The 16,749-nt window shown below is 34.7% G+C and overlaps 3 protein-coding genes across 5 annotated transcripts; 2 read left to right on the forward strand and 1 right to left on the reverse strand.

Annotated features, from left to right (window-relative positions):
• Positions 1–301: 301 nt before the first annotated feature.
• On the reverse strand, positions 302–3,969 carry LOC105161796 (putative glycosyltransferase At5g03795). The gene is made up of 3 exons (XM_011079610.3): positions 2,349–3,969; positions 1,106–1,673; positions 302–901 (listed from the first exon to the last, which is right to left on the reverse strand). Exons 1-3 carry the CDS (start codon positions 2,788–2,790, stop codon positions 412–414), a joined length of 1,500 nt encoding a protein of 499 aa, XP_011077912.2. The 5' UTR covers positions 2,791–3,969; the 3' UTR covers positions 302–411.
• A 131-nt stretch (positions 3,970–4,100) lies between these two features.
• Positions 4,101–6,543, forward strand: LOC105161678 (nucleic acid binding / methyltransferase). Its single transcript, XM_011079453.3, has 4 exons — positions 4,101–4,548; positions 4,985–5,143; positions 5,783–5,864; positions 6,234–6,543. Exons 1-4 carry the CDS (start codon positions 4,204–4,206, stop codon positions 6,383–6,385), a joined length of 738 nt encoding a protein of 245 aa, XP_011077755.1. The 5' UTR covers positions 4,101–4,203; the 3' UTR covers positions 6,386–6,543.
• A 1,716-nt stretch (positions 6,544–8,259) lies between these two features.
• RBL15 (RHOMBOID-like protein 15) lies at positions 8,260–15,983 on the forward strand. Of its 3 annotated transcripts, none has more exons than XM_020693697.2 (13): positions 8,260–8,415; positions 8,876–9,041; positions 10,754–11,057; positions 11,484–11,516; positions 11,607–11,698; positions 11,806–11,879; positions 12,998–13,092; positions 13,188–13,257; positions 14,714–14,898; positions 15,226–15,319; positions 15,412–15,468; positions 15,548–15,622; positions 15,697–15,983. In XM_020693697.2, exons 1-13 carry the CDS (start codon positions 8,392–8,394, stop codon positions 15,700–15,702), a joined length of 1,275 nt encoding a protein of 424 aa, XP_020549356.1. In that variant the 5' UTR covers positions 8,260–8,391; the 3' UTR covers positions 15,703–15,983. The 3 variants fall into 3 exon arrangements, with proteins under 3 accessions (XP_020549356.1, XP_020549355.1, XP_011077756.1); XM_020693696.2 differs by having other exon boundaries at positions 15,703–15,983; XM_011079454.3 differs by having other exon boundaries at positions 15,268–15,319; positions 15,703–15,983.
• Positions 15,984–16,749: the final 766 nt, after the last annotated feature.

Here is a 16,749-nt window from a genome sequence, read left to right on the forward strand (position 1 = left end):
AAATTGCAAAAAGAAGTCATCCACTTAGTTTATACATTTTTTGTAAAAAGTTTTAAATATGTCTATAAATTATAATTTATAGTCTTCAACACATTTTGATCAGTTTATAATAAAAAATGAATGAAAACTTAACGAATTGGGATTGTTAAACAAAAGTTAAAATCAGGTATATTGATAATTTTTTAAATAACGAGGGTTATTTCTCCTTGTTGTTTTTTCAAATAATATTAAATGTTAGGAGAGCTCATTGTAATTTATCCTAAATTAAATATGTTCTCAAATTCTGAAATTCCCCATCAAATGTATATGGAATAATTACATTAAAACCTCCTAAAAAATAGCTAAATTGTGCAAACTATCCTTATTTTTTGAATAATTATAAACTAACCCAATTGAAAATTCTAACAAGAATCAGTATTGAAGAACTATTCTTGCATGACTTCTTCGAAGCCATAACTCATACATAACCATGTGAAAAGCATCAAAATCAACAGGCAAATGATGCCACTGAAAATGTTGCTGCACTCTCATTACATTGCTCTGTAACCTCAAGTACTCATTGTAGCTTATTTCTTGTAGTATTTTCTTCAGCAATGGGATATCCATTGTTGAAACAACTACGGAGAAGCTGTTCCAGTTCAAGATGTCAGCGTAAGGGAGATCATAGTGATCAGCTAAAACAACAGGCACACAACCATAGTACAAAGCATCTGCTATGCGTGCCGTGTTTACCTCAAACCCTTTGGCATGAATGCAATACTTGCTTCCCAATAGGGCTTCTGAATACGGTGTTTTGAGACGAGAATGGTGGACTGAGATCTCACTGTCATTCTCCCAAACTTTCACCAAAAACTCACGAACACGAGAGTTCATTGCTCCTGCATAGAAAGCGAGGTTTTCCCTGCAGAGCGATTTCAAGAATGATCAATCTTGTAATTATGTATGAACATTGAAGAAAAGGCGGGACGGTTTACATGCTATGATATTCAAATATATTACAATAAAGAGAATTGAATTTAGCCGTGTGAAGCAGTAACTCAAATTTAAGCAGTTGAAGTTGCAGAATAAGCAAGTAATTGCACTACTTGATAGAGAAAACAGCTACCTTTCTGATGGCAAACGAGTTGGAGGCTTCCCTTTTCTAGGCCAAATCTGAGGTATCGATGCGTCCTTATGAGAAACATAACCAGCCAAGAAATAGCTTGACGAACAAACAACTTGAATGGCATTTAGTTTAACTTCTACTGCTTTCTCCATTGCTGACCTTCCCACTGAATGGCAAGCAACATAGAAATGATCGGCTCCACCGCTTCTATTCCAATATGGGTAGCTAAGGCTAATGTTTCTAATATAATTTCTGATGAAATTTTGAATCCCACCAACCCCTACCCTCTTGTCGTGCCTCAAACCAGCAATCGAAAAGGGCAGGTAGAAAAGGTCTGCTTCCGAGGGGTTGTCTGTGAGGAAACGGCTTCTGAATAGTGCTTTCTTGAAATAGCTCTCACTAGCATAGTTGCCCCCTGGTTCAGACTCCACCGGCAGCAGCACGTTAGCAAAGGGGTCGTTTTTCTTGTGGGGATATGCATATATTTTCAGGCTTCTCTTCATTTCCTTGTACTCTTCCATGAAGAGATCTCTGTCGTGGAAAACATTGTCGTATTTGTCATTGCCACCTAAACCAGAACCAAGAAACAGTAGTTGAGTGATTGTTTGAGGTTGTATTCTTTACTCACAGTATAATCAGATGCATGATTATATTTTGAGTCTCCAGTGAGATAATTTGATCCATAATTGATTTGGTAAAAGTCAATACATAAATTTACTAGGTAGCAGAATTAACAGGTTTTCAACTGTTCCATAGTTTTCAAGTGTATGCTTCACCAAGCATCAGAGCTGCCTATTCTTGACATATGCTGCAACTGCAAAAACGACGATGAAGTGAAAGAAACCACGAAAACGACTTCCCGGACTTTTCAAAACAATAATTTGATTCATAGTTGATCACTAGAAGTCATTGAATTATTTTAGTATAAAAGATAATCTATCTATACTATCCAACACAAAGCCAGTCAAATTATCCTCCCTTTCCAGGAAGCTGCCTAGAGCTTACTAGTTTTTAACTGGTCTATAGTTGTGAATAACTGATTAAAAAATTCCAAGTGTAGGAAATTTTTAACTTGTTTTGACCAAGCATCGGTTGCCGCCTATTCTTGACATACGCTATAACTGCAGAAACTACAAACAGAACAAATAAAACACATAGCCGTAGATTCTTCAACTCTGCACATAATTGCTTAAGCCTGTGCCAAAATTACCACGTTGAGCATACATGTGAAAGATTTTCTTACCCGTTGAGCTCACTTCGACTATGCTTTCAGGCAACCGTCTGTCAAGATCACCCCTGCTGACACTTGGTGGTGAAGGGATTTCACCTACATTTGCAGGTTCTTCAACGCCAATGCTTATGTTACTTCTGTTTCCCAAAACCTCTGTTGGTCCTTGAGAAACAACAGATGGAGTGTTAAGGTTTTGTTGGCTTGCAACACTTACAGTGGTCTGAGTATTGATTCTTGAGTACTCAAGAAGTGGATTTACATAGACTTGGGTTATGCCAGGATGAATGTGCAGTTTTGAAGTATAAGCTATGTAGAGAGACAGGAAAATTGAGCTTGTGAAAGATAGGAAAACAGACAGAAAAAATAAGCCTCTGCATGAATCTGTCAGCACCCGACGAGCAAAAGACGTGCTAAAAGAGATGAAACGAGCACTGGACGCTGCCATATCCGGCATCAGACGGAGAACTCACATTAAGGAAAGAGCCCAGGTTTCAGAATAGTCTTTAAGGAAGAATAATGTTTGGTAGTAGCATTATCTCCTTCTTGATCAGCTTTTACTAGTTTAAACATTGTGTCATAGTACACGAATAGCATACGAGGATGTTAAGAGATTATACAATTCAATCACCAAGTCCGACAAGTAATCCTTAAAACAACCAAGTCCAAATGGGAATTAGGACAGTGTTGTTTGAAGTTGAAAATGATACAGATTAGAATAGTATATGGGCGACTTTATGCTAGAATTTTATTCTGTTTGCTGATGTTGTTTGGCTGCAGACATAAAAAAAATTCCTCCATGATTGAGTATATGGACTAGCCTAATGTTGACAGCTCTACTAATTCTGTGACTTAAACACGCAAATATTATCATCACTTCACACTATAATATCATCATATTTTGATGTAACGAATCGGTGTTGTGTGCTTTAGTATCTGATAGGTGGTTGGAGGTTATGTGAGTTGCAAGATGTTGAGTTCATCATTGGTGTAATTTACAGAGAGATTATAAGCTATTCATGTAAGTAGCAGCCCAATTTAGACATAATTGTTAAACTATATGTATGATAATGTCGTCGGTCCATTTCAAGAGATCATTATATGTATTTTAATCCAACATAATGCAATTTTTTTATTTAATTACATGGACACCCTTTAAAATTATATTTAATCACAAAATATTTTTATTTGGTACCCCTATAATTCGACCCGTCCAAAAAAGACCCGAGTAGCCCAAAATTAAGAAGAAAACTGTGCAGGTCCAAAAACTCTCACTCTATTATTGCTTTATTTGTATTCATATTTGCCCATCCAAATACTAATTTAAGCGTTGGCGTACTAATATTTTTTTTGCAAGTTCTTGGAACCGAGACCAGAAAATCTTAAATTATTTTGAGACCAACATTTTTTGTTCACATTGCAAAATTACAAATGCATTCTTTGAAGTATGTTAGTGTAACGTACTTAGAGGGTATTTGTGTAATTACAACTAGAACATAATTTTTTTTTGCGAAAAAACTTACCAAATAATTTATAATATCTTATAAAACAGTCACTGCTCACTTGCCCCTACCAAGTTGAGGTGGATCCATTTTTGTGAGATTGAGAGTAAATTTTTCTCTATTTTTTTCAAAGCAGAAGGTTGAATTTCTTTTCTTTTTTTTTTTCGATAATTTGATATTTGAATTTTGAAATTCAGTAAAAAGAAATTCAAAATTTCAAATAATATAATCCTTAATTTATTTTCGTAAAGGTTGCATTTAATATTTATTTTTCCCCTTGAAACGAAATCCAAACACGCCGTAAAGAAACCCTGAATAAACCTCTATTTCGTTTTCAATCCACCACCCCCAGGCTCTGTTTACGGAAAATGACGTCAGCGGAAGGAAGCCTCGGAAAAGAGCTGGAACATACGCCGAACGGTGCCGTAGTTGTCAATGACGTCAAGGAAGACGATGAAGATGATGTTCCAATGCTAAGCTCTCAAGCTCTGGAGGCGCTCAAGGAGTTCCTCACCGAACAGAACCGGGAGCTTGAAGCGGCGGATGATGTCGAGGAGGTGGCCCTGGTGGCGGAGGACTGGCGGCTCAGCCAGTTCTGGTACGATCGTCGTACAGCCGAAACTATCGCATACGAGGTCGCGACTCTCTGTCAAACGCTCCCTTCTCCTCGCGTTTCGTGCATTGCTTGCCCCACTCTGTATGCCTATCTCAAGGTGATTGATTAATTTGACTGCTTCGGTTGTGTACTCGAGGTGCTGTGTTTGCAGAAGAATGTAGAATGTTCAGTTCTGTTTTTGTTTAGGGTATGTTTACAGGTGTCTGATTTTGCCTTTTATTGGAATTTGAGAGAAGTTTTAGGGTTTAACAGGGTCCTGTTATGAAAGCGCCACGTATAATAAATGCTTCATTATATTTCATCAAGTATTTCTTTTCTATATTTCAATTTGCTGGGATCATTGTTCTTGTTTTCTTGCTTTACTTTTCCTAGAGTTTTTGAGTTCGGTAAATTAGGATCTCATGATTTATAACTCATTTGGAAAGTTTAATCACAATGGATTTGATGCAGCATTAACTTAAAATCAGTATTCCCTGACAGTGTTTTTCGGTATTTTTGTAATTTAACCGCATGTAGTATATTTAAAATTTCAGAAAATTGTTCCAGAAGTGCCAGCCCAGCTTCTTGAGTATGATAAAAGGTTTGAGCAATATGGGACTGACTTCACACTCTATGACTACAACCAACCTGAGGATATCCCATCTTCGCTGAAGCACTCATTTCCAATTGTAGTTGCTGATCCTCCCTACCTGGTAAAACTTCCCTTTTCTAGAATCATGATTTGATAATTCATAAGCACTAATTAGTGGACTTATTAATATATTGTGATTTAATTGTTCAAGAAAATTTATCTATCAAACTAATGGGTGAAATTTGTAATCAAGCTGTTGTCAACTTGATTGTACTGTGAGCATAAATGAAGCCTATTTGCTTGGATTCATGAAATATGCATTAAAGGATGTATGCAACCCTCTCGGGCCTACATAATGAAATGTGCCATCTTTAGTTAAATGATTTCCTTCTGTAAATACTAGTTTAATTCTTTCAGTTTGAATTGCAATTAGATTGTGGATATGGATGAAGGCTTTAACAGGATTTTCATTTCATGGTGTGACTGCATGCCATGTGCTATAGCGAGGATATGTTTCTGCTACAAGTAATTATGATTAGGGTCTATTTTCTCGTGGAAACCAGGTTTAAACAAACAGGAATATTTCATAATTGAATCATGTCGTTATCCTGTCACAGAGTTGCATTTGGACCAGTATGGTTTCTTTAGATTTAGCGGATGACACGTAAAATTGGATTCCTAACTGGCTGGGCTGTAAGTTATAGACAAATGCTTAACCGTGACATGGATTCAACTGCTTGGTTCATGGTTTTGTTGCCAGAGCAAGGAGTGCTTGGAGAAAGTTGCTGAAACAATTAGATATTTATCCATGCCAGGAGAATCTTACCTACTATTACTCACAGGTAGACTTCTACTTTCAGTCACTTCAATTACTGTTTTCAGATGAGGAAAATTGTCTAGGCTTTCCATAAATATGTAAGGAGTTCAAGCTTAATAATCACTTGATCTATTTTTGTTTTTTGGTCTCACAAAAAATTGAAGTCAGAATATACTGTTTTTCCTGTGTAAGAACTTATACCATACCTGTTGACTATGGCATCTGAAAAGACTTGTTGTGTTTGGGTTATGCTAGTGCAAAAGCAGCTCAAAGAGCACCTCCTTTGAATACCATCTTCTCTAAAAAGTCATATGATGCTACCATAAAAAATGAAGATGATGGAAATGTAAAGGTGCCATCGTTTCAACATTAGTCAGTTTCAACGTTTTTGTAGGTGAGGTGCAAAAGGATTTGGCTGCAAAGCTTTTAGGCTTGCACCCATGTGGTTTTCGACCTCAGCACTCGAGCAAACTTGGCAATGAGTTTCGGCTTTTTACCAGCTATGATCCTGGGGCAAGGCTCAATGGGTGGGAGAAAGAATTTTAATGTCTTTATGCTTCTGGATATCACAGATGTGTAAGTCGAATCAATTGCTGTTTAGCTCTGTAACAACCAAGGGCCTATATTTTATCTGAAAGGCTGGATTGTTGTTATATAACTGTATCTGGGATAAGCTTCCTAGTCAAAGTTCTTACTGTTTCTTATATTTATTTCTTTCCCCCCACCCTCGCTCCTCCAACGTGACTCATTGTCTTGTCTTTTTCTTTTGGCAAACTTTTTTAGTTTGTTGTCGCGTTAAACCTCAACCAATTAAGCCAGTCCCATGAACTAGCTAAGAATTGCTTTGCAGTTCATTTGAAGGTTACTCTGGAATCAAGTTTTGTCTCCAAGGTTGGGATTGAGCTGTTAAGCTCAAACCTACTCAGAGTAGGATCGAGCTATCTATAGTTCTACGATGCTTCAAGGGTACAGCTAACTTGAGGTAGAGGGAAATAAAAGGGCTCATATTTGTTTTTGGTAGGGATCAGAACTAAAGGTATACTTGCTTGTTACAAAACAAAACATTGTGGCTTGTGCCTAGTTTGAAAACATTTTCAAGTAGTCTGTTTTTTCTTTTTCTTTTTTTGTTTTGCTCCACACACCCGCAGACACCCAGGGTTTTAACCAAGCCTAGGGAGACTTTCTTGCAGTCTTTTTAATGGATTCCAGGTTGGGTATGTTTGTAAAGTTGTATGTTATTTAAGCAATTTAAGGTTGAAATTTAAATTGGTATGTTAGGATCTCATGTAATGTGTGGTACATTCAAGTCTCATTTCAGTTTAGGTTTAACCTCATTACACGGTGCACAATTCCAACTGGGAGAAACATTAACTCAACTTAGGAAAATTACATGTTAAAAATGGGGGCCTGAATTATACAATTACACAGATGTTACAACCCTCTACTGTACATCATCAACTCTTGGAATGTTGCATTTAGAGTCACAAGAATGTGACTCCACATAAACAACCTCAAAAAGACAAAAGCTTCAACCTCTTAGATTGTTATGAATTATAGCTTTAGGGAGTGGAAACGGGACTTATATATAGGAAAGTATGTTAGATTTAATGCACTTCACAGAATCATTTTGGACTCATATATTTACTGTAAACGACATATCATGTAATTTTGTGTCCCGCTAACAATGTTATTTGAATCTTTATTCATCATATTAGCGGTGGCAACATATTATCTTTGTGTGTATATTATAAATAATTTTTAAAAATTTTAAAATATATTATAAACAAAAATATATATTAATCACAAATCACATTTTCAGAAAAAAAAAAAAAAAGAAAACCAATTTACGTATTATCCACACAGTAAAATAATTAGTGTATTGGTATTAAAATGATATAGAGCCACTTTTGTTAAAAAAAAATTAAGGTATAATGATTATATGTAAATTAATGCAACAATGTTACTAATCTTCATTTATGAGTATATAATGTTATATAAATATATATATATATATATATTAGTACAGATATTGATACTACATTAACACAATAATTGAAAAAATATTTATATTGAATTTATGATTGAAAGAAGTAAATATCTATACTTTTGATCGATGTAATTAGTAAAACTAATGTGTGTGGCCCACTCAAATGGGAGTACGCAATTAATTAAAATTTTAAAAGATTTTTAAAAATATCTTTTTGATTAAATAAATTAAAAATATTTAAAGAAAGAAGCATAACAATTCAACAGTGACGAAACAATTCCTTGAGATATAAATATGCATAACTATAGCAATATTGAGGATTTTCTCAAAAATAGTTTCCGTTCTCAGAGAACGAAAATTATTTGTTTGGTACATTAGTTTCTTTTTTTTTTTTTTTTCTGAAGAGAAGTTTGGGACATAAGTTAAACAGAAAGAATAGCAACAAACCCATACCCGCGTATTAAATACCCGACCCGATCATAACATCCAAAAAATTCTCTCTGGAGTTTCCGAATCAGAATCTGAGAAACCTTGGCAGCGAGTTCTCGAAGACATCCGCAGCGAGATGAGATCAAACATTGTGTCAGAGGTACCGACTCTTCCTTCTCACCTCCCTTCTCCATGAAATGTATATACACACTACACCCATCTACTTTTAACTACTTGGCAATGTGCAACTAGGGTTTCTAAATTTCCAGGGTTTAAAGTTAGTTGAATCGGTTTTAGTGAATTAATACCATGTGATTAATAAGGAAATTCACTATCTAGTTTAACAAAATTACGAGATGTAATACATACTATATTCTTTAGCTACATTTCGTGCCAATTTGGAAAAGAAAGCTCTCTTTTAGGACAAATTTGATGTTGGGTTTTTATGCAGTCTTACTCATTTCACTCTGTTTATCATAAACTTTGGAAATGGTGTTGTTCTTCTCGTTTTTTTACCAGTCATTCGAGTACAATTGTGAGCTCTAATTTCAGTTATGTGGTGACAAATCTGCTTTATTTAGTAGTGGAATTTGAGTTGTTTCAATTGTTTGTATGTATAGGCAGGGCTGCCAACTAGGATAAATCAATGGTGGGAAGGCATTCCTTTCGTTACATCGGCGATAGTGATTGTTTGTGGAATCATTTACTTGGTCTGTTTGTTCGTTGGGTATGACTCCTTTGTTGAAGTATGCTTCTTGCCTTCGGCTGTTGTTTCACACTTTCAGGGTAATTTGTTCTTCCTAACAAGGACATGCAATGTGCTGTATTTTGTTGTAGAATAAGTGCTCTTTTCTCGCCATATCATTAGTCAATGCTTTCAGCCTGGGGTTGTATTGTTTTATTTACTTTGGTTTCAATTTTCAAATCGTTTCAAATTGAAGGTGGGGTCTATTTTGAGTATTTGTTAGGCGTGGTGATGTTGGTTGTTCGTGCATATAAAAAGATAGTTTCGCTTATGGGTTCATGATCTTATTTGTTTAAGGATATTATATGTAAGTCATAATTTTCAAGGATAAGAGCAAACATTAAGCAAAAAGAACCTTCTATTACTTGGAATTTCCTTTTCGTATAAACCAAGTATACCATGAACCACCTGAAAAGTTAAAGAAATTAATTTTATTTGCTGAGAAATGTTAGTTGGAGTTGGCATCTTGATTCGCTAGAATATACAATCATGCATTACAAATAATAATGAAATACAAACTGCTAGGTTGATTGAAATGCTGTAGACCTATAGTTTGATAGAACGCTAAGTTGAACTTGAACCCAGTTGTCATTTTATATTAGGTAATAAAGCTTTACTTCTCATCATCTACATTGTGTTCTATATTTAATTTAGTGATTAAGTTGGTAAGTATGGAAACTTACAAACATAAAACTATAATTCATAGCATTGCAACTGCTGAAAAAAGGGCTTTGGTGGATGAAGATGGAAATAGAATATGTATTATGACTTCTGTTGACTGTATTATGAATTAAAGATGAAGGATACTTGTGTTGTAGATTGGTGGGACGAGATTTTCACATGATGGTTTGGACCAAGAGTGATGTCTCATTCTCTTGTGACAATCTTGCATTATTCAGGATTAAACATAACTGTAAGATTCGGCAGGCAGAGGTGTTCTGCAGTGAAGTAATAATTGGTGGGATTGTTCTTTGACAAACTTTAGTTTCTTCGGAAATTTTACTGAACATTCAGGACAGAAATTTTCAATGTTTCAGTTGACAGGTGCTGATGCAAGCTAGAATTTGCTTCTGTGCCTCACCTCTTTGTAACTACAGGGTTTTCTGCAACCATAAAACGCATAATTTCGTTAGTCTTGCTTGTGGATTCGGATAAACTCTTGCCCCAATTTGAATAGCCAAATCTTTTTGTGGTTCTCTGGATATGAATTTACTTTGTTGATCAAGTTAGTTGAAAAGTTGCATCATGTTTTAATGTTGTGTTGACAATCCAAATGCAATATGTTTGCCAAAGTTTCTTTTTTCCTTTTTTTTTTGAAGTAATGCCATTTCCTCAGTGCTCTTTCTTTCTTTTCTTTTTTTAAAAATAAAAATTAAAGAAGTTCTTATTTGTTGTAAATATTCTTGTTATTGGTTAGAAAAGTATAACATATTTCGTGGGACAGAAAGAGATTGATCTTCAGTTGAGAATAGTATTGAGACTAATAGATTCTTGGTGGTAATTCAGTTCTGGCTGGTCAAGAAATCATCTTAATGTTGGCCCGCCCATCCTTCATGTGCTGAATCATGCTGAAAACATGTACTTTTTGCTTTCTAAAGGAAACTTGTGCTAATAGTATTGCCATTTACATTTTCTCTTTCCTCTTCTGCAGTTTACAGGGCTTACATCGCTATGTAAAGGAAACTTGTGCTAATAGTGTTGCAATTTATATTTCCTTTTCTCGTGCTTATATTCTTTATCTCTTCTTCTGCAGTTTACAGGGCTTACACTGCAATTGTTTTTCATGGTTCTTTACTACATGTTCTCTTCAACATGTTGGCACTGGTTCCCATGGGCTCTGAGCTGGAAAGAATTATGGGTTCCATCCGCTTGTTCTACATAACAATTCTACTGGCCACAAGCAATGCCATACTTCATCTTCTTATGGCGTTAGTGGTAGCTCATAATCCATTTAGTCCTGATCAGTCTCTCATGAATCAATGTTCAATAGGTTTCTCAGGGATCCTGTTCTCTATGATTGTGATAGAGACAAGTCTTAGCGGAGCCCAATCTCGGAGGTTTGTTTTGCTATTGGTTACTCAATAGTATTACATTACCCTGCATTTCATGTCTATTTCTATTTATCTGTTGTTGCTATGAAACTTAGGCCATAATATATGACCCATCTATATTTCATACATGGAGGTTCATATGAGAGTTGACTTGAAAAGTGAAGAATTTGCATATTTCTACACGATAGCCCTCAAAATAAATGGTTGAAAAGTTAGTGTTACCACATTTTAATTGATTCGATATTTTTGGAAAAAAGTTTCAATTAGGAAATGGGAACCTAACTTTGGGACATCCTAAAAAGAAAGTAGGAGCAATGAGCTTAGGAATGATGGGGTATTCGTTTCCTTCTATTTGATTGACATTTTATGATACATCTGATATATTTAGCTAACATGAATTGCGTATTCATCAAATTTTCCCTTGATCCACAGTGTCTTTGGACTGTTTAACGTGCCTGCAAAATGGTCAGTTTCCTTATGTCCGAATGCTTTGCTTACTTTTGCTGAAGGTTTCTCCTAAATATCTGTGTTTGGCACTTTTCTTACAAATTTCAGGTACGTATGGATATTGTTAGTGGTGTTTCAGCTTCTTATGACAAATGTCTCATTACTTGGCCACTTATGTGGTATTTTGTCGGGATATGCATGTATGTTATCCAACTCTCTTTAGATATATTCTATTTGTGTCCAAGTTCCCTTTCCTTTCTACTTTTGGTCAGTGTTAAACATTGTTATTCACTTTTATTTGTACCAGATACTTTTGGGCTGTTTAATGTCTTGATTCCTGGGCCGTCCTTCTATTCATCCATTGAATCGTCCTCTTGGCTTGTAAGTGTAATTAGAAAATTAGTTGCAGAGTACATAGCTCTTTTTTTCTTAACCTCCTGTTTTAAGGATTTGAGAATATTATGCTTTGATGTAAGAGTAGCAAGGACCATAAGCTGTACTTTTTGTCTGTTCTCATATTGAAATGTAAACTTTGAGTTCTGTTTCATGAAAAATAATTTATTTCTAAGATATTGTAACTTTGAGCTCAATATTTGTTTGGTATGTCAAAGAGATGTTGCAGTCATTTGGGATGGGGCCTGCAACATTTGAATTTTTCTGTATCAAGCATTTTACTGCACATGAAATATATGAAAATAGGCACTTTTAAGTTTTAAGATCCATCTCTCTGTCCTTGCCCAATGACTTTACCTCCCTTTCTCTTTTGTTGCTGGGTTGAGGATTTGCATACCATTGTGTCTGTGTGTGTCCTTTTCTTCCTTTTCTTTTGGGTAGGGGATCTGGTTTTGGTGAGGCAATTTCTTGAGAATATTTTTCGGCCTCTATAAGCACCTGTGCAAAATTGGGTGGAGCTATGACCAATTTTTCCGAGTTTTTTAGTCGTTGATTGGCAGCGGAATACAGTAATTGGAAATCATGTAGTCTTAAACACTCTACCAATGTGAAAAAGTTTGAACAAGAATTTTTAAATGCAGCAGACCCCTGATTAAGGCTCTTAGGAGAATTTTCCCAGACGGGTAGGAGAGAAAATGATTATCGAAAATTAGGAATAGTGTAAAGCACTCAGCAAACTGCATCTTACATTTACTTTGAAACCTTGAGAGCCTCAGTAAACGCAAGATGCAGTGGCGGAGACACCTTTGAGAGCCTCAGCAAATGTTCAATGGAACAGAAAGCTTGTAGAAACTTTAGGATATGCGTGTGATGAGTTTCGATCTCCTCTTCTGCTGAATTTTTTTCATTTAGATGAAAGATTGGAAAATGGACTCTTTTGAAATCAATGCAGGGAAGATGGATGTGATTGCATCATCCAAGTGTATGGAACAGTGCTTAGTTGTTATTCATGTCAAGTTTTCTCCTCTTTCTGCATAATTGTATTTCTTGGATTGTTGTAGTTTTACATGCATTGCAAGTATGGAACCTTTTTCTTCTTCGTGCAGTCTACCTGTGTGAGGAGACCTAAATTTATAATGTGCACGGGCAGCAATACTTCTGGCCACATTCCCACATATACAAATGAAACCACCACTTCAAGGTAAATTCTGTATATTTGGACTACATCAATGAGTCACTCTGCTGACCTTGGAACTTTTGCTTTATGTCTGATATCCTTGCTATTTTTCTCTGAAGTGGATTATTTTCTGGAAATATGTTGAGGAATTTGTCTTCTTGGATGCCACAAAGAGAAAGTCCTGTTCAGGTACAAAGTTGGAGATAACTTTTTTTTCATTTTCCCCATCTCCTTTTCTTTTGTGGGTGGAGAGAAATTGGGTTTGAGATTAATCAAATTTACCACATTGGATTAGTTCAAAGGAGAATAAGAAAATGCAATGGAATCTCATATGTGTTAAATAAAATTTTAGATATTGTTCTAATACCAATCCATGAACTAAAATTTGTATTGCTTTGAGCTCCTTGAAAAAAATTATTGCAGCAGCTGTATGCATTTACTTTTGGCTTAAATTTATATTAGTAATCCGTATCCGAGTTTTTCTATTAATATCACTTTGGTGCTCGATTAATTATAAATGATTCAAGTAATACCCCAGTTTCACCAGTGAATCACTTTGTTACCTATGGATGTTTTCCATTTATATTTTCTATTATCTTTTTATTTAATGACCATTTTATTCTTATATATTAAAATACCAAAGAAAAATTTGTATAAATTTCTATCAATATATATTGTCCTTATGTGAACCATTTTACTCTCATTTTTTACATTTGATTATTATACATAGATAATAATAATATTTTTGTTATTTCGTTACTTTCCACTAACTTTTTTTGTTTATGAATATTTATAAGATAATGCATTACTTAGTAATTAATTATATTAGAAGTAAATTCTGCATTGCAACCTCATAGAAATTCAATTTGCATTTTGATATATGAAACTTTATAATCTAAAATTTAAACTTTTGCAATCAAATTTTAATATCTCGAAGTACCTTCAAGGATAGATAAATGTTTTTTTTTGTATCTTTATTATATTAGAACAAAATTACTGCTTTAAATCTATTCCTTGAGTGGATAAAAATAGAGGAATAAAAATAGTAGAAAATATCAAAATAATGAAAATATAATAATCTTGATAAGCAAATATCAAATATCAAAATGAAAGTAAAATCGTTAAAAGAAGGACAAGATATATCAATAGATATTTATGCAAATTTTCGTTGGTGTATTTATTTTTCATTTTAATATCTAAGGATAAAATGGTCATTACATAAAAATAATAATAGAAAAATAAATGAAAAATATTAATTGGGTACCAAAGTGATGTTACTTGCGATACTCGGGCACCAATTGAGTTATTTGTAATTTCACAGATTAGTATCTTTACATTAATGACAAGCTCAGGGACCAAAATAAATTTTAGTTACTTATTTTATTTATGGCTCTTATCAAAAGTTATTTTCTTGACTGAAAGTTTTCTGTTTTAACCAAATGCTTGTTCATGGATTATACCATGTTGTTGCCTGACCTAAATGTTGTTAAAGATATTCAAGTAGGCTGCCTTTATTTAGCTGAATTATAGGGAAGTTGTATAGTTAATATGTTGAAGAGACAAAATTAAGCTTCAGCTTATAGTGAATAGAGTTATTGTACCCAGTTAATTTTTGCTGAGCAAATATACTGCTCACTGCATGCAGACTGGACCAAACAGTGATAGGTTTCCCGGGAGAGGAAGGACACTTGGTTCTGGTGCAAATCAAGCAGCTCCAACTGCAATATCTGATTCTGGTTTACAGACTAGACTTCTTGATGATGTTGACAACCTGGATCAGGCATCACATCCGGCAACAATTGGGGGAGGGCAGCGTATCTTGGATGGGAGGTACGCTCATGAAAATGATATTCTAATAAATTAGTAGTTTGCTAGTATGTCATTGTTTAGCTGCTTGGCAATCCCTACAATATTGAAAATGAACAAATGCTTCTTTATCCATTCTTGGAAGCTTCAAGAAGTTGTAGTTTCTTTCTGTTTTATCTTCATTGCAGCAAGGCAGTTGTAAGTGCACATGGGCCTTCAATTATTTTAAGCACTCAGTTTCCTATCATTGCACTACCAGTATCAAGAAAGAAATAGCATACAGCACATTTGATACAAGTGACAGGCTGAGATGAATATCCAACTGAATTTTTTGATTTCAAATAAGTGCAGTCTGATTGATGGTTTCATACGTAGTTTACTTCTGCTTTTCAGACCGCCTGTACAAAATAGTGCACTGGCCCCTACCAGAATGCAAAGCAATCAGGTTGAGATATCTTATAATAGTTGTGAATTTGTTCCGTCTCGTATTCCTTTGATTTTCTCTATTAAGGTTTTGTAAATTGTCTTCTAATGTAGGGTGCCGTTGCATCTGAAGATGAAGTTAAGAAACTTGTCGCAATGGGTTTTGATAAGGTAAAAGAAAAAACTAACGCATCCCAGCTTACTACTGCAGATCAACACTGAGGCATTACTTTGATTTTTGTTTTCCCAGACACAGGTAGAAGTAGCAATAGCAGCTGCTGACGGAGATCTAAACGTTGCAGTGGAAATACTTATGAGCCAGCAGGTATTCATCTCAAACTCACCATTCTGTACTAACCTGTAGCTTTTGATTGAGTTCTGAGATCTTCATTATATCAGGGATAGACGACAAAAATTACTCGCCAGAGCACTCCAAATCCAAAACTCCAGCGTGAGAAGAATTTCTGACAACTGTGTTGTATACTTGGAAGGTAGTTGCCTGAGAGTTGTATATACTTCAAACACAACCACCTAACACTACATGTACTGTGCTCTTTTCCCCGTCATTTATGTAGAGGGTTGACTTGTAAAAGTCAAAATCTCTATGATATAGAAAGCAGAATATCCATCTGTCGATGATAAAATGGAATTTTTTAGGCGAAAATAGAGAAAACCAATTCTAACCATCTCCTGTATTTTACTGTAGATATTATACTTGTGCAAATTTTCTTCCAGAATCATAGCAAATCGAGGCAATGACGTAATATTAGTAAGGCGACCAGTATGAAGATAACTAGGAAGACAAACTCCGCCTGGATACCAAGTTTTGTTTATGGCGGCAATATGGTATTGTTTGTTTATGCACAACAAAAGCTTACAAAGGATGAGTGGCTCTAAAATGGCATAGTAGAATTACAGCTGATATTCGTAGTGAAGCTGGATATCACAACAAATGAAATAAAAATCTCAATTTCAAGTCATTCTCAACTTTATTGTGAAAAAGGTATTTTGATTGATGAATATCAAAGTTTTAGTAAGAAATTGAAGGACTTCTTTGGATGATTAAAAAATATTTTAATATGATATCATTTGAAATTTTTCTCTCCCATTTTTTTTTTTTTTGTGAAATTCAAAAACAACTTAAAAGATGTAATAAACATATTTAGTACAAAAAACGTGAAAAGAAGAAGCAGCAGCGCGAAAAGAAGGCCTAGCTAGAACTTCCAAGGTTAAACAAATTATTAAGTTAGACTCATTTTATTCTGAGCATTCAATTAAATGATTAAATATATGATAATGAAAAAACCCATTATTATTAATAAAGTATTTGCTTTATAAGAATAATTCAATAAATGATGTGAATTATCAAAATTCTACAATAAATTTGTCAGAATCCTTATTCCAAATTCGAGGAAAAGACCAACTGCTTGAACTAAAAGTTTTATCCAACAA

Source organism: Sesamum indicum, linkage group LG5, assembly GCF_026168435.1.
Source record: "Sesamum indicum cultivar Baizhima isolate 11 linkage group LG5, ASM2616843v1, whole genome shotgun sequence".
Taxonomy (NCBI): Eukaryota; Viridiplantae; Streptophyta; class Magnoliopsida; order Lamiales; family Pedaliaceae; genus Sesamum; species Sesamum indicum.

Excerpts from the sequence above, each read along its gene's own strand:
- LOC105161678 (XM_011079453.3), top strand. The coding sequence starts at position 4,204 with ATGACGTCAGCGGAAGGAAGCCTCGGAAAAGAGCTGGAACATACGCCG. Across the intron at positions 4,549-4,984 it reads CTCTGTATGCCTATCTCAAG|AAAATTGTTCCAGAAGTGCC; the intron begins GTGATTGATTAA and ends TTAAAATTTCAG. Across the intron at positions 5,865-6,233 it reads TTACCTACTATTACTCACAG|GTGAGGTGCAAAAGGATTTG; the intron begins GTAGACTTCTAC and ends ACGTTTTTGTAG.
- LOC105161796 (XM_011079610.3), bottom strand. The coding sequence starts at position 2,790 with ATGCCGGATATGGCAGCGTCCAGTGCTCGTTTCATCTCTTTTAGCACG. Across the intron at positions 1,674-2,348 it reads AGTCGAAGTGAGCTCAACGG|GTGGCAATGACAAATACGAC; the intron begins GTAAGAAAATCT and ends GTTCTGGTTTAG. Across the intron at positions 902-1,105 it reads ACTCGTTTGCCATCAGAAAG|GGAAAACCTCGCTTTCTATG; the intron begins GTAGCTGTTTTC and ends ATCGCTCTGCAG.
- RBL15 (XM_020693696.2), top strand. The coding sequence starts at position 8,392 with ATGAGATCAAACATTGTGTCAGAG. Across the intron at positions 11,058-11,483 it reads AGCGGAGCCCAATCTCGGAG|TGTCTTTGGACTGTTTAACG; the intron begins GTTTGTTTTGCT and ends CTTGATCCACAG. Across the intron at positions 11,699-11,805 it reads TATTTTGTCGGGATATGCAT|ATACTTTTGGGCTGTTTAAT; the intron begins GTATGTTATCCA and ends TATTTGTACCAG.